This window comes from Pelophylax lessonae, assembly GCF_965119305.1.
Source record: "Pelophylax lessonae genome assembly, chromosome: 6".
Taxonomy (NCBI): domain Eukaryota; kingdom Metazoa; phylum Chordata; class Amphibia; order Anura; family Ranidae; genus Pelophylax; species Pelophylax lessonae.
Window position 1 is genome coordinate 213887422 of NC_138773.1, and position 27888 is coordinate 213915309.

The 27888-nt window shown below is 43.6% G+C and overlaps 1 protein-coding gene across 1 annotated transcript in view; it reads right to left on the minus strand.

The window, feature by feature from the left end:
• Positions 1-27888, minus strand: part of UBE2G2 (ubiquitin conjugating enzyme E2 G2) — a 105614-nt gene that overhangs the window by 30056 nt on the left and 47670 nt on the right. The window contains exons 2-3 of the mRNA XM_082261347.1: positions 13437-13472; positions 1560-1605 (exon numbers count right to left, since the gene is read on the minus strand). Coding sequence (XP_082117473.1) covers positions 1560-1605; positions 13437-13472 — 82 coding nt within the window. The remainder of the gene's footprint in view (positions 1-1559; positions 1606-13436; positions 13473-27888) is intronic.

Below are 27888 nucleotides of genomic sequence, written 5' to 3' on the forward strand. Positions count from 1 at the left end.
ATTTGGGCAAAGGAAAATCCTTCTCCATTTTGGTAGGCTAACTAGTACCAAAAAGAAATTTCAGTCTCAGCTACTTCTGCCGGTGTAACCTCAAGTCTTAAGGTTTCCCGGACAGACACAACTAGTGCGTCCACCAGCGCTTCTTCTTGTGCTATGGCGGAGGCAGATACGTCCTCCTCACTGTCTGAGGAGACATTACCTGAGACAACAGCCCCAGCAGAGGGACCTGACCAGCTCAGAATCTGTATCTGAAGTATCAGATGAAATAGGGGTAGGCGGGGGTCGCTTTCTTGACCCCCGTACCTGACAGGCTACCTCCACCCGGGATACCAAAGACTCCAAAACTGCTGATAATGCATCAATAACCAGTGGGGTACTGGAGGGTCCTGCGGCCACCTCGAGGGGATCAGGTGGGGATACATGTGTGGCAGGGTCCATGGTTATACAAGACACTTGCCAGCGAACAAAAAAAAAAATTGCAAAGAAAAAAACTTCTTTCTTTTTTTTTGCAATTCCCCCAGCGCCCCTCAGTGTTACCTGCTTTTGGACCCCACAGAGAGAGAGAGAGAGAGAGACCACAAGGCTCACCACCTGATGCACAGAAGTTTCTATCAACCTGCCTCAGTGCTGTCTTCTTACAGACAGGAAGTCTTTTGGCACTTTTCCCGGGTAAAGGAGGCGGCTCCGCTCCGACTTGTGTTGCTCCTATTAGAACGGGTCCTGAAGCGGTCAATGGACCGCGAGGGAGTGTGACTTGTCAGGCTGACAAGTCGCGGCAATGTGAACCGGCTCTAATACCACTTTAAATGCATTTCCTGAATTTAAGCAACCTGTATTAATGAATCTCCACAGATTCAGACAAACCTACAAACACTGTTTCTATGAAAATAATATTTGCTCATCATAATTTGTTCACTTATGTCTGAGTGTAATCTACACAATACATTGTTCCTTTTATTAATACATACAAGATCACAGCTGAAAGACCTTAATCAAGACGACTAATATACAACAGAAGGGATTTTCCCTTGCAGGCAAATTAATACCAATACCAGTTACCACAAACAATGCTTGCTACATGTTGAGGATACAATAGATGCCACTAATAAAATTATTGTTATTCAAGATATTACAAATGTTTTTATTTCCCCACCCTGCAGTCTTATAAAGACGTTGGCGTGAAACCCGTAGTGAAAGATCAACATCAGATTCCAGCAAAGGGGGAATTCCTAAGTATGGGAGTGAGGGAGTAAAAAGAGCATAAATATCATTTTTAAAAGCTTCAGACAAGCAGGTGAGAGCTGAGTATAACCGCCAATCCTTCCACTGCTGACATCGCCGACCACTAATAATACTCTCCCCTAGGTATGTAGGTATGGTCTGCTAGCAGAATGTGGCCTGCAAATTACAGGAATGGTGTAAGAAAAGGAAAGTGTATAGGGATTATTTCAAGACAAAGACTGTATCCACTTCAGTTCTGCTGCATTCACAGGGGAATGAAGCGTACAATAGTGTTACTGTTCTGGTTAATAACACAGTGGATGTTATGAATTACTCACATGATTAGAGCTTCCCATTCAAAGAAGTTCTCTTCATTAATGGGGCCTGAAAGACAGTAATAATAATTATACATAAAAACTTTGTCTAATCACAACACAAAGGAACTTTTATGGGAATTGCTTTAATATTTTCTATCTGCTGCAAATACTTTATCCAATTTAACATTAGAGGGAAAGTATTGTGTATTTTCAGGGATTACATATTTTGAGTTTTTACAGTTTAAACCATGGGTGTCCAACCTTTTGGCTTCTCTGGGCCACATTGAGTGTAGAGAAATTTTCTCGGGCCGCATATAAAATATATACTATAGTTAAGGTATATAAGTAATAAAATGCCACTGCGCCCTTCCCGCGCCGCCACGCCCCCCCGCACTAATTTAACACAACTAGAGGATGATCAAATGAAACGGAATCAGTATACAGAGGTTTACTTCTTCTGAGCGATAATAAAGGAACACTCTAACCACCATGACCACTTCAGTGATTTGAAGTGGTCATGGTGGTAGGAGTCAGAAACACTGCACATGCTCCCCTCCCCCCCCCCCCCCCCTTCTGAGGCAGCCTCTGCCTATCATTAGTTGGCAGCTGCTGTGGCCGTGCCCCCGACCTGACTACCTTCCTCCCCAGCAAAAAAAAAATTGTCAGGGGCAGTGGGCTGCATTGCCTGAGGTTCCAGGCCGCAGGTTGGACATGCCTGGTTTAAACCTAACCGCTTGCCGGTTAACTTACATTTATGGTGGCAAGGCAGTTCTGCTGAGTCGGATCACGTACCTAGTACGTGATCCTGCACTTCGAGGTCTGGGGCATGCAGCCCACCGCCGGTGTACTGCTCCCGCTGTGCTTATACACAGCGGGAGCTGATCTGCGAGTTGTCACAGACTCAATGTCCGCCGGCACCCACCCATCATTAGGCAGAGAGCCAGAACGACGATCTGCCTATGTAAACAAGGCAGATCGCTGTTCTGTCAGTATGGAAGGCATTGATCCTGTGTTTCTGCAAAGCAGGGTCATGGATCAATGCCTTCCCCTAGTAAAAGCCCCACCCCCACAGTACACAAGCACTGGTTAGGCACACAGTTAACCCTCTGATTGCCCCTGTTGTTAACCCCTTCCCAACCAGTGTCATTAGTACAGTTACAGTGCATATTTTTAGCCCTGATCATTGTATTAGTGTCACTGGTTCCCAAAAAATGTCAGTGTCCGATTTGTCCGCCGCACAATCGCAGTCCAGCTATAAGTCGCTGATCAGAAGAAAGAAAAGTCTATCGTTTGTAGACGCTATAACTTTTACGCAAACCAATCAATATACGCTTATTGGGATTTTCTTTTACCAAAAATATGTAGCATAATACATATTGGCCTAAATTGATGAAGAAATTCGATTTTTTAAATTTTTTTATTGGATATGTTTTACAGAAGTAAAAAATATAGTTTTTTTTTATTTCCCCAAAGTAGCCGGTCTTTTTTTGTTTATAGCGCACAAAAATAAAAAAGCAGAGGAGATCAAATACCACCAAGAAAGCTGTTTGTGGGGGAAAAAAAGACATACGTTTTTTTTTTTTTGGGGTACAGTGTTGCATGGCCCCACAATTGTCAGTTAAAGTAATACAGTGCCATATTGCAAAAAATGGTCTGGTCATGAAGGGGCGTAAATTTTCTGGAGGCTAAGTGGTTAAAGTCCAACTACAGCCATTTTTTTTAATTCCATCAACATTCACCTTAAAATAAAAAATGCAGCTTAGGCTGCAAAACTTAACTTCAATCTGCAGTTATTCCCTTCAGTACTTTGTCTTTACCACAAAATTTCCCGTTTGTAGGTTTGATAATACCCAGCCTCATTCGCTGCAGAAGACTGAGGACATATGGCGAATGCAGAAAATCATGAGACTACCTCCAGAGGGAGCATCTTTTATTTATAGTGTATTGGTGAAGAGAGAGGCACTGACATGATGGTCAGTACTGCTCTCCGCATTATCAGAGGAGCACCTACTGCCAGGAAAAGGCCTGGGAGGTAGAGGACCCAAGGAGCCAGAAGCAAAGCATATTGCAAGATGGCTGTAAGAAGAAAAAAAAAACACCACTCCCCTGCGCTTAGAGATAGGCCTCACGAAAGGTGTCGCTCAGTGCTCTAATATTTGTCCACCCGGGATAGCACCCGTCTTGCTGCCCTCTCAAGACTGGGGATGTCAAGATGCACTGGAATCAAAAAATAAAGAGGGTGCACTGGCCTAGCGCATTATCCTCAATACAAACGGCTTTATTAAAAGAAAGTACAAATTCATACTCACAAACGTAGATTTGACAAAGGCACATCAACACTAATGTTACAGCATCGAGATTTGAATTCCTTACAGCGATTGGCTGACGCGTTTCGACATCTCGCCTTTTCCCCAGAGACTGCTGTACTGTATCTTAACCTCTATATTTATAGGACCAGAGTCATTACAAAGAGGTGTAAACCAGGGCTAGCCCTTACTAGATGAGGCGAGACCTCAGGATGTGTTAGCAAGTCACAGTAAGGACTTTATATCTGTGATGCGACAATCTCGATGCTGTAACATTAGTGTTGATGTGCCTTTGTCAAACCTACGTTTGTGAGTATGAATTTGTACTTTCTTTTAATAAAGCCGTTTGTATTGAGGATAATGCACTAGGCCAGTGCGCCCTCTGTTTATTTCTTGATTCCAGTGCAAGATGGCTGTGCCTGTAGTTGGCATTAAATATAGAGATTTTTACATCAGCGGATAAAGGAAGCAAACACTCATTCTGCAATCCCTCTGCCTCCCTCAACAAGTGCGGAGACAAGATATGAGACACACAAAGAGTGCCTTGCATTTACTGCTTATACTACCTCAAAGACGTAAAGCAGAACTTTACCCATAACAACTTAATAAAAAATGATGTTCTTTAGCAAGGAACATGCATTCCACGTTAATAATTATACTACCCAAATTAGTGTGTGTTTTAAATTGCCTCTAGCAATGTTCCTGTTTTTTCTTGCCAGAGGCTGCCATTTTGCTGAAGCCCAGAGCCCCTGAACAGCAGTAAATCATAAAGCGGAACTAAACCCATCAGTTCAACAATTTCAAAAAACTGTAACATTCCTGGAATTTCAGGATTGCTAACTGTCACTTTTGCTTGTGTCCTTAAAACTGTCAAACCATCAAATAGCTGGTGTCATAACTGATCACATGTGCAGCACCATGGCAGTTGAAGATCAAACAGAAGCAGCTTTCTTGACTATAAAGGATAAAAGGGTTTGAATCAGCTTTAAGGCTATCAGCAGATCGGCCTCTACTAATTCGGCATAGTGGCCATAAATAGAGAGCAACTGAGCATGTGCAGAGCAGGATGAGGCAGTGTATTACTAGATTTGAAACAGTATGGATGCTTATTTTTAATGTTTTACATAGCTATACCTGCAAAGGTGGCGAGTCTGAAGGGATCTAGCACTTAGGCTGGCCAGAGATGGCTAATTGTTTTCATTCAAACAGCGAAATGAATGAAAAAGAAAAACAGATTCCTGCATCCACACAAATGTGAAGGGTGGAGGAATCCACCACCCATAATCCCCCAGTCCCCACAGATTGTATTATATCGTGACAGTGGGACTCCTCGTTTTCAACATACACTGATTAAGCAGGTGCAGTTTTCCAGCTTGTCCCTTCCACAGAAGTCGATCTTATGACAGGTTGCAATTAGACATAGCCAAGGTCAAAACAGAGGCAAATGACCAACAAGAAGCACTGAAGCTCCCGTGTTTAGCCCAGTCACTACAATGCCTTGTAATCTACTTTCACCAGGACAGCAAACAGTGTGTAAATGAAACAGCCTTTATTAAATCACTTTCCTCAATTTTTAAAAAAGGCAATGCAGAAACAGCTGTCAGTAACAGCACTGTATTAAAATGGCAGTGGGGGATCCTGCAATCAACCCAGGAGATTGGTTGTAATAAAATGGCAGTGGGGGATCCTGCAATCAACCCAGGAGATTGGTTGATCAACTACTGTTTCCTATTTTGCTACAGAACACACTGGCATCACGCAGATGTCCTGAAAACATTGGCACCTATTAGGCCATCATCAGTCTAGCTTTGCCCAACCATCCCCTGCAGCAACAGATCTCTAACAATGGTTTTGTACAGCTTGCTGAGAACATTGAACAACAAATTATTTAGAGACCTCTTGCTGTAGAATCACGGAGATGCAGCTGCCACTTTACCTAATGGAAGCTGCTATTTGTTAGCGAAAACGCTGAAGAAAATGGATTTTTGTAAGATCTTACCGTAAAAACCTTTTCTCTTAAGCTCATTGACAGACGTAGTCTTCTTGATTCTCAAGAGCTGGGTTATGTTGTCTCCGCAGGAGTAGGACTAGGCAGAAAGACAAAACGTTCTGGCTCCACCTTAGGGGCAGTCCCTGAGGGTATATCCTCCCTCTCTCTGCTACAGGGAATCAGTTCTGTTCTAAAGCAGTAACAGAGAATTTAACCCAACCCAACTCAATGATAGAGGGGCGGGTACTACGTCTGTCAATGAGCTTAAGAGAAAAGGATTTTACGGTAAGATCTTACAAAAATCCATTTTTCTCTATCGCTCATTGACAGACGTAGTCTTCTTGATTCTCAAGAGCTGGGACATCCAGAAGCAGTGCCACAAATGAGGGGTGGGATTGACAAAAATCAAAATCCAATCTAGAAGGCCCAACCGGTGCCAAGCTAGAAGTTTTAAAGGCTCATTATAAACAAAGAATGAGACTCAAAAGAAAAATTTCCAACGGAAAAAACCCTCGAGGCAGACCCTGGTCTCCTCAAATGGCGGCCTGCAAAACCTTGTGGCCAAACACGGCATCAGATGATGCCATTACATCAACTTTATAATGTTTTGTAAAGGTATGCACCGACGACCAGGTAGCCGCCTTGCACACCTGGACCACTGACGCCTGATGGCGAAAGGCCCATGACGCACTAAGTGCCCGAGTGGAGTGCGCCTTAACAGGGAACGGAGGCTCCCGACCCTTAATAGAATAAGCCTGTACCACCGTCTGTCTGATCCATTTGGAAATGGTCGCGGCAGATGCAGGCAACCCTTTTTTGGGTCCATTCGGGATCACAAAAAGTGAATCCGTCTTGCGAAACGAGTCTGTCGTTTTTAAGTATACCCTGATCGCCCGGAGTGTGGCGGGACATCCAAGGAGTGTAAAGCAAACTCCCGAGGATGACTGGGCTTAGGACACAGGGAAGGTAATACAATTTCTTCATTCAGATGAAATTCTGAAACCACTTTTGGTAGGAAGGATGGATTCGGACGAAGAACCACCTTATCTCTATGAACCACCAGATATGGGGAACGACAAGATAAAGCGGCCAGTTCTGACACCCTGCGTGCAGAAGTGATAGCCACCAAGAAGGCCACCTTCTGGGACAACGTAGGTAGAGGAATCTCCCTAATATCTTCAAAGGGAGGTTTCTGAAGAACCGACAATACTAAATTAAGATCCCAGGGTGGTAACGGCGCGCGCACTGGCGGAGCCAGATGTCGCACCCCCTGGATGAAATTCCGCACCAAGGAATGAGTAGCCAAAGGCTTCTGAAAGAAGATAGCTAAAGCTGAGACCTGACCCTTGATAGTGCTCAAGGCCAGTTTCTGCTCAACCCCTTGTTGCAGAAAAGCTAATATTCGACTAACCGAATAAGACCGTGGACGGAACCCCAAAGGTTCACACCATGCAATGTAGGACTTCCATGTGCGATGATAAATCTTTCTGGAAGTCGCTTTCCTTGCTTCAACTAGAGTAGGAATAACTGAAGCTGACAATCCCTTGTCCTTCAGCACCTGGGTCTCAATAGCCAGGCCGTTAAAGCCAGCGATCGTAAAGCAGGATGGAAGATCGGTCCCTGAGACAGTAGGTCCTCCCTGAGAGGAAGTCTCCACGGGACGTCCGCCACCAGTCTGACCACGTCGGCGTACCAAGCTCGACGAGGCCAGTCCGGAGCTACCAGAATTACTGGAATTCCTTCCTCCTCTATCCTGCGAAGAAGTCTTGGCAGTAACGCGAGAGGAGGGAAGGCATACATTAGCTGGTATTGCCCCCACGGGGCGATCAGTGCGTCTGCGGTCTCTGCTAGAGGATCGCGGGAGCGAGCCACGAATCTCTGTACTTTCCTGTTGAATCGTGATGCCAACAGATCCACATCCGGGGTGCCCCACCGTAGGCACAACTGGTGGAAAACGTCTGGATGGAGGGACCATTCCCCCTGATCCAGAGTCTGACGGCTGAGATAATCTGCCTGCCAATTCTCCACCCCCGGAATGAACACCGCAGAGATAGCTGGAACAAATCGTTCCGCCCAGCGAAGAATGCAAGCCACTTCTTTGGCCGCTCGGACACTCTTGGTGCCCCCCTGGTGATTGACATAAGCCACGGCCGTGGCATTGTCCGACTGGATCCGAACCGGGCTGCCCTGGAGCTGCTCGGTCCAGTGAATCAGACAAAGTCTGATCGCTCTCAGTTCCAATACATTTATCGGTAACCTGGATTCTTCCGGGGACCAAAGTCCCTGGACAGATAACTGACCGAGAATTCCTCCCCATCCGGATAGACTGGCATCCGTGGTCACTATCGTCCAATATATTGGCAGAAATGACTTTCCCTGGCTGAGCATCGGAGACCGAAGCCACCAGACCAGAGACTCTCTGGTCTGTTTGCTCAATCGGATCTGATTGTCCAGGGATTCCGGATTCCGATTCCATCTGAGAAGACGGAAGGAAAACTCTTGTCCTGACTGTGTCTAGAATTAGACCCAGATATTCGAGCCTCTGGGTGGGAACCAGAAATGACTTTTGCTGGTTCACCAGCCACCCGAATTCCTGTAAAGAAATCATAGTAATTTCTATGTTTTGTAGCAAGGTCTGAGGAGACTCTGCATGAAGCAGAAGATCGTCTAGGTAACCAAGAATCGATATGCCTCTTTGGCGCAGTAGTGCCAACATTGGGGCCAACACCTTCGTGAAGACCCGAGGAGCCGTGGCGAGACCGAAAGGTAACGCCACAAACTGATAGTGGTTCTCTTCTACGGAAAAGCGTAGAAACCGCTGATGTCCTGCGAAAATGGGAATGTGAAGATATGCGTCCTTGATGTCTATGGACGCTAGGACATCCCCTGGATGCAGGAAGGCTGCTACTGTGCGAATGGACTCCATTCTGAATTTTCTTATGTTGACAAAAGAATTGAGTGCCCTTAAGTCCAGAATTGGACGCACTTTGCCCTCTTTCCTGGGTATTGTAAATAGGTTTGAATAAAACCCTTGAAAACGTTCTGTCCAAGGAACGTGGACTACCACTCCTTGTTGTAGTAAATCCGTGACTGCTCTCCGCAGATCTTCTAAACGATCCGGGGATAGTCGAATATTGGAAGGGAAGAATCGCGCCGGTGGGAGAGATCGAAACTCGATCTTGTACCCTGACCTTATGACTTCGCAAACCCACTTGTCCGGGATTCTGGAAAGCCATGGATCCGGGAACCGGCGAAGACGTCCCCCCACCCCAGTTATGGGTGGGGGCGCACCTTCAGGCTTTGGACGATTTATCTTCAGGTCTGGAGGGGGCGGGCTTTTGCTTGCCCGACCAACGACCCCTGACGCCTCCTGAAGGAGCTTTGGAGGACTTAATTTTTTCACCCGCGGGACGAAAAAACCTCTTGTGAGCAGAAAAAGAAGGCCCTCGTCTTTGACGAGTTCCTTTACCTTTAAAATTTTGCGGTAAAAAGGTGCTCTTTCCACCCGTGAGATCCTTAATGATCTCATCTAAGTTGGCTCCAAATAGACGCTCTCCTAAAAAGGGGATATTAGCCAATGCTTTTTTGGAACCTTGGTCGGCTAACCAACCTTTTAGCCACAGTGTACGCCTGAGAACCACTGCTGAGACTGATGCTCGCGCCAATAATGGAGTGGCGTCTAACGCCGCATCACACACAAACTGTAACCCCTGTATCATTTGTTCCAACAAATCTGATACTGCCTGAGGGACCTCTTCTAAGTCCCGGCGTAACCACTTGGTCCATTCAGTTACAGCCTGCGAAACCAGACCAATAGCTATTATAGGTCTGAAAGCTGATCCAATCAAGGAAAACATGGTGCGAGACATAGCTTCTATCTTGCGATCCACTGGATCTTTAAAAGACGGAGCGTCTTCTAGAGGAATAACCGTGGCTTTATTCAATCTAGCAATTGGTGAATCCACCACAGGTGGTTCTGTCCATTTCTTAATGAGGGTTTTCTCAAACGGATAACGCCTGTTAATGCGTTTAGAAATAGTAAAAGTGCATTTTGGCAGACGCCATTCTTATTCGATTGGATTGCCAAAACATTTGGGCAATGGAAAAACCTTTGCCACTTTGATGCGTTTTTTTAGTCCCAAAAGGGATTTCAGTTTCAGCTATTTCCGACGGAATACCCTGTAATCTTAAGGTTTCTTGAACAGATACAATGAGTGCGTTTACCAACGCTTCCTCTCTGGCTATGGCTGATGCCGAAACATCCTCCTCACTGTCTGAAGAGACAGTACCCGAGACACCAATCCCAGATGAAGTACCTGCAACTGCAGAAATAGGCTCAGAGTCTGAATCCGAGGTTTCAGATAATAAGGGGTTAGGCGGGGGTCGCTTTCTTGCGCCCTGTCCCTGACAAGCCACTTCCACCCGGGACACAAAAGTTTCCATAATAGCTGACAATGATTCAATCGTCAGTGGGGTGCTGGAGGATCCTGCAGACCCCTCGAGGGGATCCGGAGGAGATACATGAGTGGCAGGGTCCATGTTAATTCAGGACACCTTTGCCAGAAAACACAAAAAAAACTTTTTTTTTTTTTTTTTTTTTAATGTGTCTCCCCCTAGCGCAATAGCGCCCCTCAGAGTACCTGCTTCTCGATCCCCACAGAGAGAGAGAGGGACCCCCAAGGCTCACCAACCGATGCAGTGAAGTTTCCAACCGACTGCAGTCAGCGTCTGTCTTTTACAGACTGGAAGGAGCTGTTGCTTTTTCCCGGGTAGAAGGTCGTGGCTCCGCCCCCTGTGTACGCTTTCCGGCGTTCCCAGCTCTCCACGAGGTAGCTGGGCTCATGAAACATGGCCGCCCCCATACAAGAGACATAAGGCTCCAAAAACATGGCGGCCGGCGTGACCTGAGGACATACATGCACTTGGTCTACGGCAAAATGGCGGCGGACCGCCGAAATCGTTTTCCCAGCACATCCACCTGCATCTCTGCTAAGTGGCGATATATTGATCTACAGGAGATACACTACAAATAAGGTAGGATTATACCTCCTATGTCTGCTGTAATATTACAGTCTGCTGGGTAGAGTGTTAGCTCTCAAACCAAGTCCACTTCCCACAAACACATACTGTATTTACAAGGGGGACTTTTTAGTGTCAGATATATACTGACCATGTATGGAGGGGCCCATAATTCATACTGCCTCATAACGAGGAAAGAAAAAAGGGAACGTTTACTCACCATACCAAACCGACAGGCACCCTCTCTTCACAATACCCTCTCCACTGGGGTGGGGGGTTGTGGACCACTCCGGACGCCTCGACTCTCTGGTTCCTGGCGTCCAAGCGAGACTTTTAACTCGCAAGGTCAGTCCCTCCACTGGGACTCCGTCGCGGCCGACCCAGCGCGGAGCTCTGGTCTGCACGCGCTCGTAGGCAGAAACCGGGATGACCACTGGATCTCAACATCCAGCCCGTCGCCCGGCCCCGCATACTTACTTGAATGTGTCGCGGCCGACCAAGCGCAATGCAATGGTCTGCGCGCGCTCGTAGGCCGGCTGGGGTGACCACAAGTGTCGCCCAGTCCGGCGTTTTTGCTTGAAGATCTCACAGGAAAAAAACACTGGAGAAAAACTACCTAAAAAATGTTTTTTCTAAAGAAAAAAATCTTGCCAGGACCAAAAGATCCCAGCAAGGAACTTAGGAGAGAGGGAGGATATACCCTCAGGGACTGCCCCTAAGGTGGAGCCAGAACGTTTTGTCTTTCTGCCTAGTCCTACTCCTGCGGAGACAACATAACCCAGCTCTTGAGAATCAAGAAGACTACGTCTGTCAATGAGCGATAGAGAAATATTGATTGTTAGCAAGAGAGCAGTATTGAAGCAACATCTCACCGAAAAAGGCAAGTGGGCTTTTAAGATTCCTGTCATTGGCAAGTTGACGGCACAAAGATGCCACTGGGCCTTATTTTGCAAACACTGTGCCCCCCCCAAAAAAGAAAAAAAAATGTTGTATGTTGCTACCGTGCAATCAAACCGAGTCTCGGTTCACACATATGCGATGCGGGAACCTTGTGACTCTACTGCGGGTTCCCGCATTGCACTCAACTCGCAGGCAGTTCACACTGCCATATGCAAATCCCTGGGGGTGTCAATACAAAATTAAGGAAACCCTCAGATCAGTTTGCATATCGCAGTGCGAACTGTCAGTTCAAACATTAATCGGATTGCAAAGGTGTGAACACCCATGCGATCCGATTCTTGTGCGGACCCAAAAAAAGGGTCCTGTGCGAGTTGTGTCCAAATGTGATGCGTATTCGGCCATACAATCTGTATGGCTGAATTTGCATCGCACAAAAACCGCATATGATCTGCAGAGCAGTGTGCTGCCAATCACATGCGATGTCCGTCATCACATATATGTGAACTGGCTCTTAATGGTATTTTTTTTTTTTAATCTAGTGTACAGCGCTGAGGGTCATCTGCATTCCAGCATTAGAGCTCTCTGGAATGCGCTTACAAGAGATTGCTTTCAGTGTATTGCCATAACACAGTGCACTTTCATTTTCAGTTCACAGTATGGAAAGGAATAGCTGACACCAAAAGCCAACAATTATATTGCATCTTACCAATTCTTAGATGTGGTGGCTGCATCTGTTTTATTTTATTAGGCTTTCTTTTTTCTATTTTGACCTGATGATCCAGCCAGTAAAGTCTGTTGTTTTAGCTGTACTGCAGATGTAGCAGTTTTGAGTGTTGAGTGAGACAAACAACTTACCAGGGGTTCTTACAATTGCCAACTTTTATTTACTTATGCAAAATCTCCCTTTCCACCCCCCCGCCCCCTCCCCCAAAAAAACAGTTGCTTTAACTGTTTGCACAAGTGCAGTGTGAGCTATCAGCTTAAATTTTGTTAGCGTATCTAAATGTGCTAGTACATCTAACACTCCCTCTCCCCTAGGCTGACATTGCTGATGTCTAAAGGTGCCCCTGCGCTCCTTCATCCAGAGTGGATGCACTTTTATACAAGAGGTGTATTACTGGCTAGATCAGGGGTCTCCAAACTTTCTAAACAAGGGGCCAGTTTACTGTTCCCCAGACTTTAGAGAGGCCGGAGTGGCCAGAGGAAGTAGAAAATACACCGTGAGTGGGAGCACAAAAATTACATAGTGCCTGTAGCCAGTAGAAGGAGAAATAGTGCCTCATCATTGGTATTAGTGGGAGGAATTGTGCCTAATTGTTTATATCAGTTGGAGGAAATATGCCCCATTTTTGGTGTCAATGGGAGGAATGGCTCTCCACCATTAATGTCAGTGGAAGGAATGGTGCCCCCTTGTTGGCGTCCATTGGAGAAATATGGCCCCGAGGGCCAGATAAAGGCAAGTAAAGGGCCAAAGTTTGGAGACTACTAGGCTAGATTATCAGGTAAAAAGATAGGGGGGGAAAGCCTAAATAAAGAAAACCACAGCCACTACACCTTAGGATAGGTAAGCTGCAATATACACATTTTTGGTTTGGGGGGTAATACCGCTTTAAGCATGGTAATCTTGGAAATTTAACTCCTATGGATGAAGGCTTAAACATAAGTTCAACAGTGAACACTTACCTGCCACAATCCCTTCCGGTGGGTTTAATGTCAGCTCTGAAATAAACACACAAATAGGTAAATTAGACCAGTGGTAAGTCTTTGTTGACATGGCAAGTAAAAAATAATTTTGAAAACTTTAGAGTGGTGACTTTAGACATTAATGAATAGTTGGGACTGCATGCTCTATCAGTAGGGTGAACCTAACAGAGTGTAGAGCTAAATATATTTATATGTGTGTATATATGCCACAGTAACCAAATGCAATCACATTGTCAGTGTAAATTTGAATCTGAGGTGTCATTTTTTTTTTTTAAAGTGCATATTTCTAGCAATAATAAGCAAAGTTATGGTCTAATATACACAACAATCAGGAATACTATCCTTGAATTCTATTGTATGTTGGCGTTCATAAGAAAAAACCTTTGAAGTGACCCTGTCACAAAATAAAAAAAATATATATTCCTTTGTAAAGAAGAGATAATATACTTACCTGTTCCAAGTTAAGCTTTCCGATCCTCAAGTGCTATGGTACACATGGTGGTACACAGAAGAATCCTCCTCTGTAGGCCCCTTGCAGACAGGGTGGACTTCGACAAGGGGATCCGTCTGCTTGGCAAGGGATCTGTTCGCTGATCCCTACTAAGCAGGTGGATTACAGATCCGTGTCCGCTCCGCTATGCAGAGTGGGCACAGACACAGCCCGCTCTTCTCTATGAGGCGGTCAGATGAAAATGGACTGCCTGTCAGTTTCCATCCGACTGTCATATGATCCCATCCACTGGATGGATGGAGAACGGATCGCCATCCATCTGTTTTTAGCAGACCAGACTGGATCAGATGCTGGCAGGGGTCTGCTGACATCTGCTGCTCCATAGCTATGGATGGTCCTATTGGGTCTGCTGAAAAATGGATAGGCGGACCCGAGCGGTCCATCAGTGTGAACGGGGGCCTTACCGGACACACTTCTAGGGATGTCATTTTCCTGGTCTCCCACTGAGCACTGTGGTTCCTTCCGCCGGCCCCTACATTACTCCAGGACACAGAGAACACTTAAACCCCGTAAAAACAGGCCGAATGTCTGGAGAGTGGAGACATCAGCTGGTTCAATACAAAACACCCAAAATTCAGCCCGTGTGTATGTCAGCCAGTCTGACAGAAGCCGGCTTCTGTCGGACAAGCATGCTGGAAAAGCAGATGCCGAACAGCTCTCAATCAGCGCTCTCAGCCAACTGGACTGTTCTGGTGGGGGAGCCACATTGAATCGTTAGTACAGCGGCGCCAACCGGAGAGGTCAGTTTTTTTTTTTCGTTCAACCTACTGGGTTGAATTTAAAAAACTATTAGTGCGTACCAGACTTGAGGGGCAGGTGGGAGACCAGAAACAAAGCCCTCCTGGAAGTGTCCTGGATGAAGATGATTCTTCAGACAGCATAGCATAGACACAAACTTAAATGAAAGAGAGGTGCTCTTTACGCAAGTCGGCCACAGATGATGGGATTTTATTTAATCTTTCAATTCCCCCATTAACACAGTCAGTGTTGATAGGAAAAAAATGCCTGCAAAACTATTGTGTTCCCTCGGCAGGGTGGAATGGGGAGCTGTCCAGGCCGGGAGAACACACTGATTATTGTTAGTGGCTATAGCCACTGACAATAATCGCATCCTAAAAATCAGACATGCTGGTTGTACCCAAGTTGATCAATGGATCAACTTAGGTACAACCAGCCTGCCCGTACATGGTTCAGATCTCAGCTGGTGTCAGCTGAGCAGGCAGAGATTTAAACCATCTATAGAGGGCTTAAAAGGACATAAGTAAGCAGGGCCAGAGTAGCAAAGGGATAAAAAGAAGAACTTGGAAAACTGCCCTATGTACAATCAAAACAACTATTTAAAGTGCTATTAAAGTTTTTTTTTTATTATTTTTATGACAGAAGAGACCCTATCAGTATCAGCTCAGCTCATGTACTGTACCCAATCTGTGCCGCAATGATGTGACCCCCGTGCGCATGCACAGGTGTGACTTTATTGTGGCTGAACAGCCGGAACCTGGAAGGATGACTGAGCGAAGATGGAAGTGCCCGGGACCCGCAGGGAACATTATAACAGGTAAGTCTGCCATATTGAGCTAATATTCGATGCATGCTAGCAGATTATGGCGTAACCCACCTGGGGGCCAATATATTTGAATTGAAAAAAATAGAAGACTTTACTATCATTTTATTATGTGTGGATTGTCTTTATCATGATGGTTAGAAATAAAGAACATATAAAGTACATACACTACATCTCCTAGCTTATCATTTTTCTTCTATACATACCGCAGTTTGTCTTGTTTGATAATGAGCTGGCACAGAACACAGAGATTTCAAAGACTTGAGCCTACTCTCTTACCCACATCCCATTTATAATTACTATTTTGAAGTTGTGCCTTGTTTACATCTATTATTAGTGGAGGGGCTTTGTGTTCATGTGGTTTCTACCTTCAAACCTTTACCCTGGATCTTTGAAGTTTGGAGATGTCGTGACTTAATAGCCAGAATACTAAAGAATGGATAAACTCATAAGACAAGCGATGGAGTCAGCTGTTTGTCACTCAGCTGCAGGACATAAGCGTCAGACCTCTGACTCAGAGGGTGCAATGCAACATGGCTGGACAGTTACAAATCTAACTATACTTATACCAGATGGAAGTCTTTAGATATAAAGCAGCAGCCCGTGACAGACAGCAAAAAAGACGGCTGACCTAAAAGTAACAATCAGTCTGAGTCAGGTCTTTAATTATAAGGGGCAACATTAGCAAATATATCCTCTCCTTTGTAAAAACAACTTATACAAGGGTAAATGGAGCCTTCCTCACTTAAAACTATGTAGCTGTACAAACAATGGATAATATAAAAAAAAAAAAAAAGCAAGATAAAAAGATGCACAGCAGGGCACAATAACTGTTTGAAAAGATGTGGATAGTAGTCCTATTGTGCAGAAAAAGAAAATGAAAAAAAAAAATGTTTCTTTTTGGTTTAGTCTGGTATTTATGAAATATCACTTATTTAAATGTGTGATAAGCCATAATTTCCTCAGTAATTTGAATAGTGGCTAAAGATTGGAAACCCTCTTGGGTTTTTAGTCTCATTTGGAACTCCATTGGAGTGATTTACTCTCACTTGAGCTAACCATAAACTACTGGTACAAAAATGTTTACAGCACGTTTGAAGGTCTTTTGAAAGTATTTTAAAATTGAATTTGCTTTTAAGGTTCAATTTTGGAATGAATGGAATTTCCCAAAGGAAAACCACATACGCTTAGAAATTTGTTCAACATTTTTCATCCTGTTCCTTTGATTTTCTTGTCACTTAAATTAAAAAAGAAATATTATTTTGACCCAACTGCTGATTCGAAAGTCAAACAATTGACCCTGAAATTAAAGTGTTTGCACGAAATTCCACTAGTGTATGGCCAGCTTTGCTGTCTTGCTGGCAGACAGGGAGTAAGGAAGAGAAATCAGGTGCCCAAGAGTGCTGGCTATATTCTCTATCAAACAGAAATCGTATACTGCTGGCTTAGCATCGTAGTTCCATATATATATATATATATATATATATATATATATATATATATATATATATATATAACATACACACAGTGGATATAAAAAGTCTACACACCCCTGTTAAAATGTCAGGTTTCTGTGATGTAAAAGAATGAGACAAAAATAAATAATTTTAGGACTTTTTCCGCCTTTAGAGTCCATTCACACTGCCGCAACTTGTGAGGCGACTTGTGTGCCCTCAAGTCGCCCCAAGTCGCTCCGACTTCTAATCTTAATTGGCACTACTGAAGTCGCTCCGACTTCTGAAAAGGGTCCTGTACTACTTTGAGGAGACTTCTATCCGACTTGTCCCATAGACTTCAATGGGAGTCGCCTCCTTATCTTATTTGAAGCGACTTGTGATCTGACTTGTGATCCGACTTTCCATTAAAATGGTCCTGAACAAGAAAAAAAGAGCATTTTTCTTAGAATTTTTAGTAGCACAGGCATAGGGCTTCTCTCCACCTGGGCGTTTTTCTTGCAGGCATTTATCTGGCATTTTTGGAGGCAGGCATGACTTTTTTTGGATTTAGTGTCTGGGGGGTCTAGAAAGTGTACCTGTGAAGTTTCAGCTCTGTAGCATGTCCAGAACCAGAAAAAAAATAGCATTTTTCTTAGAATTTTTAGTAGCACAGGCATAGGGCTTCTCTCCACCTGGGCATTTTTGTTGCAGGCATTTATCGGGCATTTTTGGAGGCAGGCATGACTTTTTTTGGATTTAGTGTCTGGGGGGTCTAGAACGTGTACCTGTGAAGTTTCAGCTCTGTAGCATGTCCAGAACCAGAAAAAAAAGATAATTTTTCTTATAATTATTAATAGAGCAGGGTAGTGGCTCCTCTCCACCTGGGCGTTATTTTTGCTGGCATTTATCGGGCATTTTTTGGGCGTCTTTGGAGGCATGCCTGCCTGCAAAGACGCCCAAAAAATGCCAGATAAATGCCTGCAACAAAAACGCCCAAGTGGAGAGGTTTATTGAAAAATAAACTGAAATCTTTTGCGGGGGGGGGGGGGGGGGAGTAAAAACAAAAAAACTAAAATAATGTGATTGCAGAAGTGTGCACACCCTCTTATAACTGGGGATGTAGCTGTGTTCAGAATTAAACAATCACATTCAAAAGCATGGTAAATAGGAGTCAGTACACACCTGCCACCATTTAAAGTGCCTCTGATTAACCCCACATATAGTTCAACTGTTCTAGTAGGTCTTTCCTGACATTTTCTTAGTCACATCAAGTTGAAGAAACATCTCAAAGATGATCAGTGGAAGCAGGATGCACCATCCTGCTTCCACTGATCGTCTTTGAGATGTTTCCACAACTTGGAGTTCACCTTTGGTAAATTCAGTTGAATGGACATGATTTGGAAAGGCACACACCTGTCTATATAAGGTCCAACAGTTAACAGTGCATGTCAGAGCACAAACCAAGCCATGAAGTCCAAGGAATTGTCTGTAGACCTCTGAGACAGGATTGTATCGAGGCACAGATCTGGGGAAGGGTACAGAAAATTTTCTGCAGCTTTGAAGGTCTCAATGAGCACAGTGGCTCCCATCATCTATAAATGGAAGAAGTTTCGAACCACCAGGACTCTTCCTAGAGTGGGCACCTGGCCAAACTGAGCGAATGGGGGAGAAGGGCCTTAATCAGGGAGGTGACCAAGAACCCGATTGGAGAACCTTCCAGAACAACCATCTTTGCAGCGCTCCACCAATCAGGCCTGTATGGTAGAGTGGCCAGACGGAAGCCACTCCTCAGTAGGAGTGACAAAAAGGCACATGACAGCTTACCTGGAGTTTGCCAAAAGGCAGCTGAAGAACTCTCAGACCAAGAAACAAAATTCTCTGGTCTGATGAAACAAAGATTGAACTCTCTGGTCTGAACGGCAAGCATCATGTCTGGAGGAAACCAGGCACCGCTCATCACCTGGCCAATACCATCCCTACAGTGAAGCATGGTAGTGGCAGTCATCCTTGATGAAAACCTGCTTTTTTTTTTTTTGTTTTTTTTTTTTAATAAATGTGCAAAGATTTCAAACAAACTTCTTTTACATTGTCATTATGGGGTATTGTTTGCAGAATTTTTAGGCAAATAATGAATTCAACCCATTTCGGAATAAGGCTGTAACATAACAAAATGTGGAAAAAGTTATGTGCTGTGAATACTTTCTGAATGCACTGTGTATATATATATATATATATATATATATATATATATACACACACACACAGTATATATACATACACACAGGGGCAGAATGTGAGCGCATTAGCCTGGGTTCACACTTGTGCGGTGCGGGATACCGCATAAGATTCGGACAGGAATCTCATGTGATTTGAATAGGAATGGGGTGCGATTGGAAAACGCAGCCACAATCTTTATATAGCATGTTTATTGAAAGGTCCAGGGGATGTGAGTATATACATATTTTTAATGAATAAATGACTTTATACTTATTTTTTAAATATTACTTTTTAACCGCTTGCCGACTGCCGCACGACTATTTACTGTTGCAGTCTGGCTCTCCTGGGCAAACCGACGTAGGGCTACGTCGCTCGCCCAGGAGCCTCTAGGGGGCAAGCGCACGCCACGGGAGGCACGCTCCCGCCCCCGCTTGTTCCCGCACGAGTGACCGGCGGCTCCGATGTCCGCCGGTCACTCGCGATCTCACGCTGGAGAGGGAGAAAGGCAGGCGGCTAATGTAAACAAAGCCCCCTGTCATTCTCCCTGGTGTAACTTCAGAGATCATACGATCCTGCTATGTAGGATCGTATGTCTCTGTTGTTACATCACAAGCCACGCCTCCCTTTACAGTTAGAATCACGCCCCTAGGGACACACTTAACCCCCTGATCACCAATAAAGTTAACCCCTTCCCTGCCAGTGTAATTTTTGCAGTAACAGTGCATATGTATAGCACTGATTACTGTAGTAATGTCACTGGTACCCCCAAAAGTGTCAAAAATGTTAGTCAGGGGTCCGAACTGTCTGCCACAATGTCGCAGTCCCGCAAAAAAAATTGTGGATCGCCGCCATTACTAGTTAAAAAAAAAAAACAATAAAAATTACATAAATCTTTCCCTTAGTTATTAAAAGCAATAACTTTTGCGCAAACCAATCAAAATATGCTCATTGCGATTTTTTTTACCAAAAATATGTAGCAGAAAACAAATTGGCCTAAAATGTTAAAAAAATTAGATTTTTACATTTTTTTGGGGAATTTCATATAAAAAAAATGTGAAAAATATTGTTATTTTTTCAAAATTGATGCTCTTTTTTTGTTTATAGCGCAAAAAATAAAAATCACACAGGTGATCAAATACCACCAAAAGAAAGCTCTGTTTGTGGGGAAAAAAGGGCATCAATTTCATTTGGGTACAGTGTCGCACGATCGCGCGATTGTCCGTTAAAGTCACGCAGTGCCGAATCGCAAAATAGACCCTGGTCTTTGAGCAGGAAAATCCTCCAGGGCTTAAGTGGGTAAGGCATATGCTGACTATTATCCCTGATGAAGAGCACACAGATACCAAAACATATTAGCTCTCCTGGAACCTTCAACAAATATTCCAACTATACTGTCCCTCCTGATAAAGTGGAGAGCTTACATTCCTTTTGTTTTAATTTCATAAACAAAATTTTGTGAATACTGTAAAATGTTGGAGTCCGTTGAGGGCCACGGGAAGATTTAATCTTTTGGAACGTACTGCCAATGAACACTGGCAAAAAAAAAAAAAAATTTTAGCCAGCACAGGATAACCCTTGCCCAAAATCAGCATGCTTCAGTTTTTGGCACAGTAGTATCAATAGCCTGATCATAAATAGGGGGGGGGGGGGTCCCTCAATGAAATTTATGGTATCCTTTTCTTTTATTTCCATTAAGGGTCACAGTAAGTCTTAAAACTTCAGGATGCTCAAAAAGCAGCCCCGTTGAAGAGGGCGGGCAACTTACCAAACAAAGGCTAACAGATCCAAGAAAACAACAAAGAATTGGGGACTACCTGCAACTCAAAAGAGACATCGGACTGACCTTACACCCAAAGCTGGTATTAGATGAGGTCTGAACACTGGCCTGGTGGCATTTAAAAAATAAAAACAAAAGACCTAGTGAAGTGAAGCCTCGTAAATGTGAGAACAGTTGCCTGATGAGGAAAATACCAAGAAACATGCACAGAGATCATTAGCTTGAATGATTGTTGGCCTAAGCCCCTTAGAGAGGATGAAACAAAAGATCAGAGCAGCTATATAGGATCCATCCAGGATGACAAAAGGGAATCAGTCTTCCTCAAAGAAGCAGTGGCTGCTCAAACCACATTCACACAAATGGGGAAAACAGCCTTTTTGGCAAACTGGAGCTGAAAAGAGGGAAAGAAAAACAATGTCCAGAAAAGCTAGTACCTCCTTTGGTTCAGAGTGTCAACCAATCGAATCCCTCTGCAGTATCCAGAGCGGGCTACATGTAGAATAAGACTGCTGGTTCAAAACTCTCTCTCGAATGGATTCAAGTGGTGGTTTTTGAAGCAGAGAGGACCAGATTCAGATCCCACAGAGTCACAGGGGAAGAAACAATGGAGGCCACTTGGGAGACAGACGTTAAGTAGAAGCCCTTAATCAAAAAGAGGATGCTCATATGTTCCTTAGCTGTTAGCCATAGAGGGAACTGAACCAGGATGTTAAATCAGCCTTTAAGACAGAAGAATCCAATGACCCCATAGAAGACATGGAGCATCTGCAAGGAGTTCCATCAGGTTGGCGTACCACATTGGTTTAAACAATGAAGATCACACGAATCCCCTCCATCCTGATCCAGCAAAGCAGATGAGAAAGAAGCGTCAGGGTTTGCTGATCCCATAGTCACCAGAGAATTCACTGTTTCCAGCTGAGGCTCCCTGTGCCTGGAGATAACCCTGTTTTAATTTGTTGATTAACCTAAAGGCCAAGAGATCAACATCCTGCATCTACCACCTGAGACACAGGTCCTGTAACATCTCTGGGTATAGGGACCACTTTCCCAGGACCAGACACCATGGGCCGATGAAATCTGCCTATGTCTGAGAGAACACAGTGGACAAGGCAGAAGTGTGAAGTTCTGCCTGCAACAGAATCTAAACCATGGCGAGACTTCCAGGTCTGAAGTTCGATGTACACCCCTGCAGTGGCATTTCCTAACTAAGTCCAGATTGGAATCATCTTCCAGCAAGATGGTGCAAAGCTGCAGAGGCCGCCAACTCACCTAAAGTTCAGGATGCTGATTAGGCAGACAAGACTTCTCTGACAACAAAGTTCCCTGCACTGATGGGGTGCCCACAATTGTTCCCCAGCCCAATAACACTGGTATCCATTGTGAGGATCTTCCAGAAGATGGAAAGAAAGGAATTCCCTGAATCAAGAGCTGAATTCCGAAGCCACAAGACCATTAATAACCTGGTCCTTATTGCCAAATTAACTGGTCTGTCCAGGGATTCAAATGACTTTAGAGTGAGCTTTGCCAACGTAGGACAGAAAGTGTGTTACTTGAAGGAGGGAAGGGAAAGGAGGGAAGAAAAGATGTGACACAACGAGCTAGAGTGTAAATTACTAGCATAGCTTGATGTTAATGAGATGTGGTTTATTCATCCATACTGAAAGCCTGGATTTGCTAAGAAAGTGTCATCCCATAGATGAGGCGCTCTTTGCTTGCATTGAAAAAGTTGCAAAAAGGTTGTGTTAGACCTGCAAAGGTCAATCCATCTGGTAAGAGGCAAATCCTCTTTTGCGTGGAGTGGAGCACAGTGTATTTAACCACTTCTATACCGGAAGGTTTTCCCCCTTAATGACCAGGCCATTTTTTGAGATTCGGCACAGCATTACTTTGACAATTGCGTGGCCATGCGACGCTGTACCCAAATAAATTTGATGACCTTTTTTTCCCACAAATAGAGCTTTCTTTTGGTGGTATTTGACCACCTCTGCGAAAAAAGTGACAAGTCTGAAAAAAACACAATATTTTCACTTTCTGCTATATAACATTCCCAAAAAAGAAAAATTTAAATTTCTATTTTTTTCATAATTTTAGGCCAATATGAATTCTGCTACATATGTTTGGTAAAAAAAAAAATCCCAATAAGGGTATATTGATTGGTTTACGCAAAAGTTATTGCGTCTATAAACTAGGGGAAAGATTTATGTCATTTCTATTTACTGTTTTTTTACTAGTAATGGCGGCGATAAGCGATTTTTAGCGGGGCTGCGACATTACGACGGACAGACTGGACATTTTTGACAATTTTGGGGGGACCAGTGACATTACTACAGTAACCAGTGCTAAAAATATGCACTGTTACTGTGCTGACACTGGCAGGGAAGGGGTTAACACCAGGGGTGATCAAAGGGTTAAATGCGTCCCTAGGGTGTGCTTTCTATCTGTGTGGGGGATGTACTTATGGAATGAACACAGGGACCTGTATTCCTAAATAGGAGGAACACAGGAGCCCTGTGTTCACTGCTGACAGAACAGTGGTCTGCTGTGTTTACAATGGCAGACCGCCATTCTGTCTCCACAGGGCACGATCGCGGGTGCCTGGCGGCAACCCTGGCCGCTGGACCCGCAGTTCAGCTTCCCCTGTGGGGAACGGCGCCCCTACTCGCGGTGCCACGAAGCGATGTACAGTTACATCCTTTCACGGGACAGAGCCGACCTGCTGCAGTATATGCACTGCTGGCAGTTGGCAAGTGGTTAGGTTCACAATTTTATACAGCAAGAATCACCTCTGAATGGTTGTGGGGAATCTACACTTGATCACACTATCTTGTGCATGGGACTTTTTTTCATCTGTTTATTTAACCATGGACTCTTGGTTAAATTATTTCACTTTTTTTGTGAACTAACACCCTTTTTTAATTGATGCATTTACTGTAGTGATTTTTTTTAGCACTGTTTTGGATAAGCGCATTTATTTTCTATACATATTACTGGAAGGATTTCCAGATTAAAAAAAGGCAAAAAAAAAAGCCTGAAAAAATTAAACACATGTAGCTACCACATCTAAAGCCTAGAAAACTGCATCATATTAACATTTTGTTCTTGGGTTCAGATAGAGTAATTGTTTTCTTCATGTGTCTGTGGGTGAGGAACTAGGCTTCTTTTCACATGGTTGACGAGCACCTTTCAGCATTACTGAGAAAAACCTGGTGCTCACAAAACTCAAAATCTTAACATAACTGAATCAGAGAGACTCCTTTTTAATTATAAAATTGCTCAGTCCAAGGTTTACAAACCAAACCTAATCTTTAGCTAACCCACAGAGCTTTAGGAATCCTCTGTCAGGTTAAAAACATAATATTAAAAAACACTGTAAGGGCTCTTTCACACGGGCGTTCCGTATGTCCGTTTTTCATCCCATCCGTTTGCGGATGAAAAACTGACATAATGTATCTCTATGTAAATACGGATGTCATCGGATGATCATCCTCTGACATCCGTTTTTTGTCAGTTCAGTTCAGTTTTTTTGAACGGAGGAGAACCCTATTTTTTCTTCCTTTCAAAAAACGGAACTGAAGCAAAAACGGATGTCAGTGCTGTCATCCGCAGACATCCGTATTTACATAGACATACATTATGTCAGTTTTTCATCCGCAAACGGATGGGATGAAAAACGGACATACGGACCGGATGACACAAGTGTCATCCGTGTCCGTTACAAAAAAAAAAAAAGGACCTGATCGGGCAAAAAAAAAAGGAACGCCCGTGTGAAAGAGCCCTTAGTACTGTGTGAGAAACACTGGGTAAAACAGTTCAGCAACGAAACTGTCTTGAGAAGCTGTTCTAATCAACTGTCATTCTGCAACTACTCTGGCTATCCCTTATAAGGAAGACAACTGCATTCACTGGATCTGCCAAACGCTGGTGGCAGGATGCATTTTGCCTGCAATGCCTGCAGAATGTTTGGTGACACCCTGTGGGTAAAGGCTTACGTGTCGGGGAGCTTAGGTAGAAAGGAACATGGCTGTGCAGCAAGTCCTGAACAAGTAAAAGTTTCATTTGTATGGTCTTTTTTCCCCCCATGGAAATGCTTCCCAAGTTCATTGTTGCAAAACGTTAAAAAACTATAAAAAAAAAAATAAAAAAAATGAATATAGTTTCCTATTAAAGGTCAACCCCCAAGCACAATAACCGTAGCAGAGTTAAAGACACCGCCACAGCGCTGGGGTCTATGAGACTTGAAGTGCTTACATCTGAGCAGCCAGGAAGTGCAGCAGGAGCTTTACTAAACACAGCATGTAAATCAACAGAGACAAAGGAATACAAAAAAGGCAACCTTACCAAAAATGATAATCAAGGAAGTGGCCCTGATAGGTCTTCAAACAACCAACAAAACCAGGTTGAGGGCGCCATTAAGCCAATGTAGATACAGACACTAGCAAAAAAAAAACTGAGGCATGCTGGGAGTGGGAGCTAGGTGTGCTATGTGCCAGTGTCCAATCACCTGAAGGTACAGCATAACTCAATTATCTATAAATACCCTTCCTATGTCTTGTGATGCACGATTAATAAATACCTTCAGTCCCAAAACAAAATGAATTGTGCAACTCTGCTCAAAGATTTACAGCCCTTCGTCCAAAAAGAAAACATCCTGACGAGTCACGTTCTTAGTGAACATGCACAATTCTTTCCTATAGTGAACCCACTTTTTCACTTTCACATGCCTTTTTTTTAGATTTGTCTCCACATTTATATGCAAAAAAAGCTGTTCAATAAAAATGACAGTGACATTGTAGGTAACTACTACATATCCTATAGTCCAGCAGGCATGTCCAAAGTCCGGCCCGCGGGCCAATTGCGGCCCCCGGGCTGCTTTAATACGGCCCCACAGGTAATTTGGAAAAAACCATTGGCATCATTCACGACCTTTTTTGCTGCCATCATTAATCATCATCGCTGGGTTCATATAGCGCTTATATGTGGTTAACCTTTGTGTGACTGATTAGGGAGAACGCATGCTCCGAATTGAGATGAATACATTGTAAAATCTCAGCTAATGTCAGTTGGTCTAAATCAGTTATCAATATATTTGAACACAACATGTATACTTGGTTTTATGTTCCTGTTCATATATTTTTTTTTAACTTAAAAGCTGACGGACAACCTTTGTTACCAATAATATGTAATGTACTTTACAATGTTCCTGACATATATTTCAGCTTCCTGGATTTTTTTTTTTATCATCTGGCCTTCAGATATGAAAGGTGGAGTGATTTAACACCTGTTTAGATTTGTCATCCATGTGATGAAATGAAAAATAAGCCGTTTGCAATAAACTTTGCATAAAATACTTAGTTTGCATTTAATTTTAAGAAAAGAATGTCTGGTAAAATGATCGGCCCTCACGCATGTTCACTTCATCAAATCTGGCCCTCTTTGAAAAAAGTTTGGACACCCCGGCTATAGTCAATGTGCTGGTGGAGGGGAATTAGGATAATAAACATAAGCACATATTTTCCATTTTCATTTGTTTCATTGGAGATGTCTGTACCTATTTATCACTAGATAGGTTTATAAACCTGCTGAAATTAAAAAAATAAAACTAGTATGGCCATACTGTTTGTGGCACTACCACTGGACACTTCTGCTAATACCAAGGCCAAGCTTGGATAAGTCAGCTATTGCTATGTTGGAAGTAGCATTGCTCTTGCAAAGTTTTAGATAAAAGGCATTCCAATTAGAGAGGTTGTACTTTAAACTGGTCACGTCATAAGCTTACTAGATTCAAAACATCTTCTTAAACCTGGCTAATCCTCCACCAGGAAGATTCTTTGTGATCTTAAGGCTCCAACCTCTCTATTTCCAGCCCCCAGCTTCCCTCGGCTAAACAATCTAGTCACAAGAATCCAGAAGGAGAGTTATCAGTTTCAAATTTGCATTAACTTTGTAGTGTTAACATGGTTCTTAGCCAAACAGCATATTTGTAATTTAATCGTTAAAGTGGAACGTAGGCAAAATATTAAATAAATTCATTAGGGTGCAAGTAGGTTGTTTTTTTTTTTTTTTTTTTTTGCATAAAACAGTTAAGTGTCCTCTGCAATACATGCTTTTTATCCTCCTGTTTGCATACTTTTTTTACAATGTACAGTGAGCTTTGCATATGCGGAAGTTACATCATCCCAGCCTGCCTAATCAAAATTTCCCAAACCCAGCAGAACACTGAACAAAGATGCCGATACCATTCTGGAGCAAAGGTTAGTATTTGTGGACCTTAGGTCTGCTGCAACACTGTAAATATAAGCAGTTTAAAATTTTGACACTTCTACACGTCCCTAAATTGTAGAACATCCCCTACTTCTCTCTCATATGTGTCTCAGTGGAAACGGAGCTTGGCCTTCTGTAGGAAAATGCTCATTCAACACTGCTACCCTAGAGGCGGCATACAAAGTGCTTCTGCGGTGGTATTGGGTCCCAGCTCGAATTGCCTTTGCCATCCCTATTTCTAGCGATTGCTGCTTCCAGGGTTGTGGCCATCATGGGGATGACATTTGCATACTTGGTGGACTTGTCTGTGATTGAAAGGATTTTGGTCTCATGTTTTTGGCCTGCTACACACTGTGTTCCACTTGACAATCCATAAGGATGCTAAATTTGCTCTGTTGCATTGCCCTAACCCAGGTCTCTTTGCCTATCAGCAAAAGTTGGCATCCTACCTATTTTTGTTGGCCAAAAGAATGATTGCCCAGGTCTGGAAACGCACGGTCCCCTTTCAGGGAGTTAGACAATGTATGACTGCTTTGATGCTTAATGGACAAATGTCTAGCATCCTCAAGGACTCTAATGTGAAGTTTCTTAAGATTTGGTAATCTTGGCTTCAGTGTGCCTTTCCCTCACTTCTTCCAGCTAGCATTGGACATCTGTGACCAACCGAC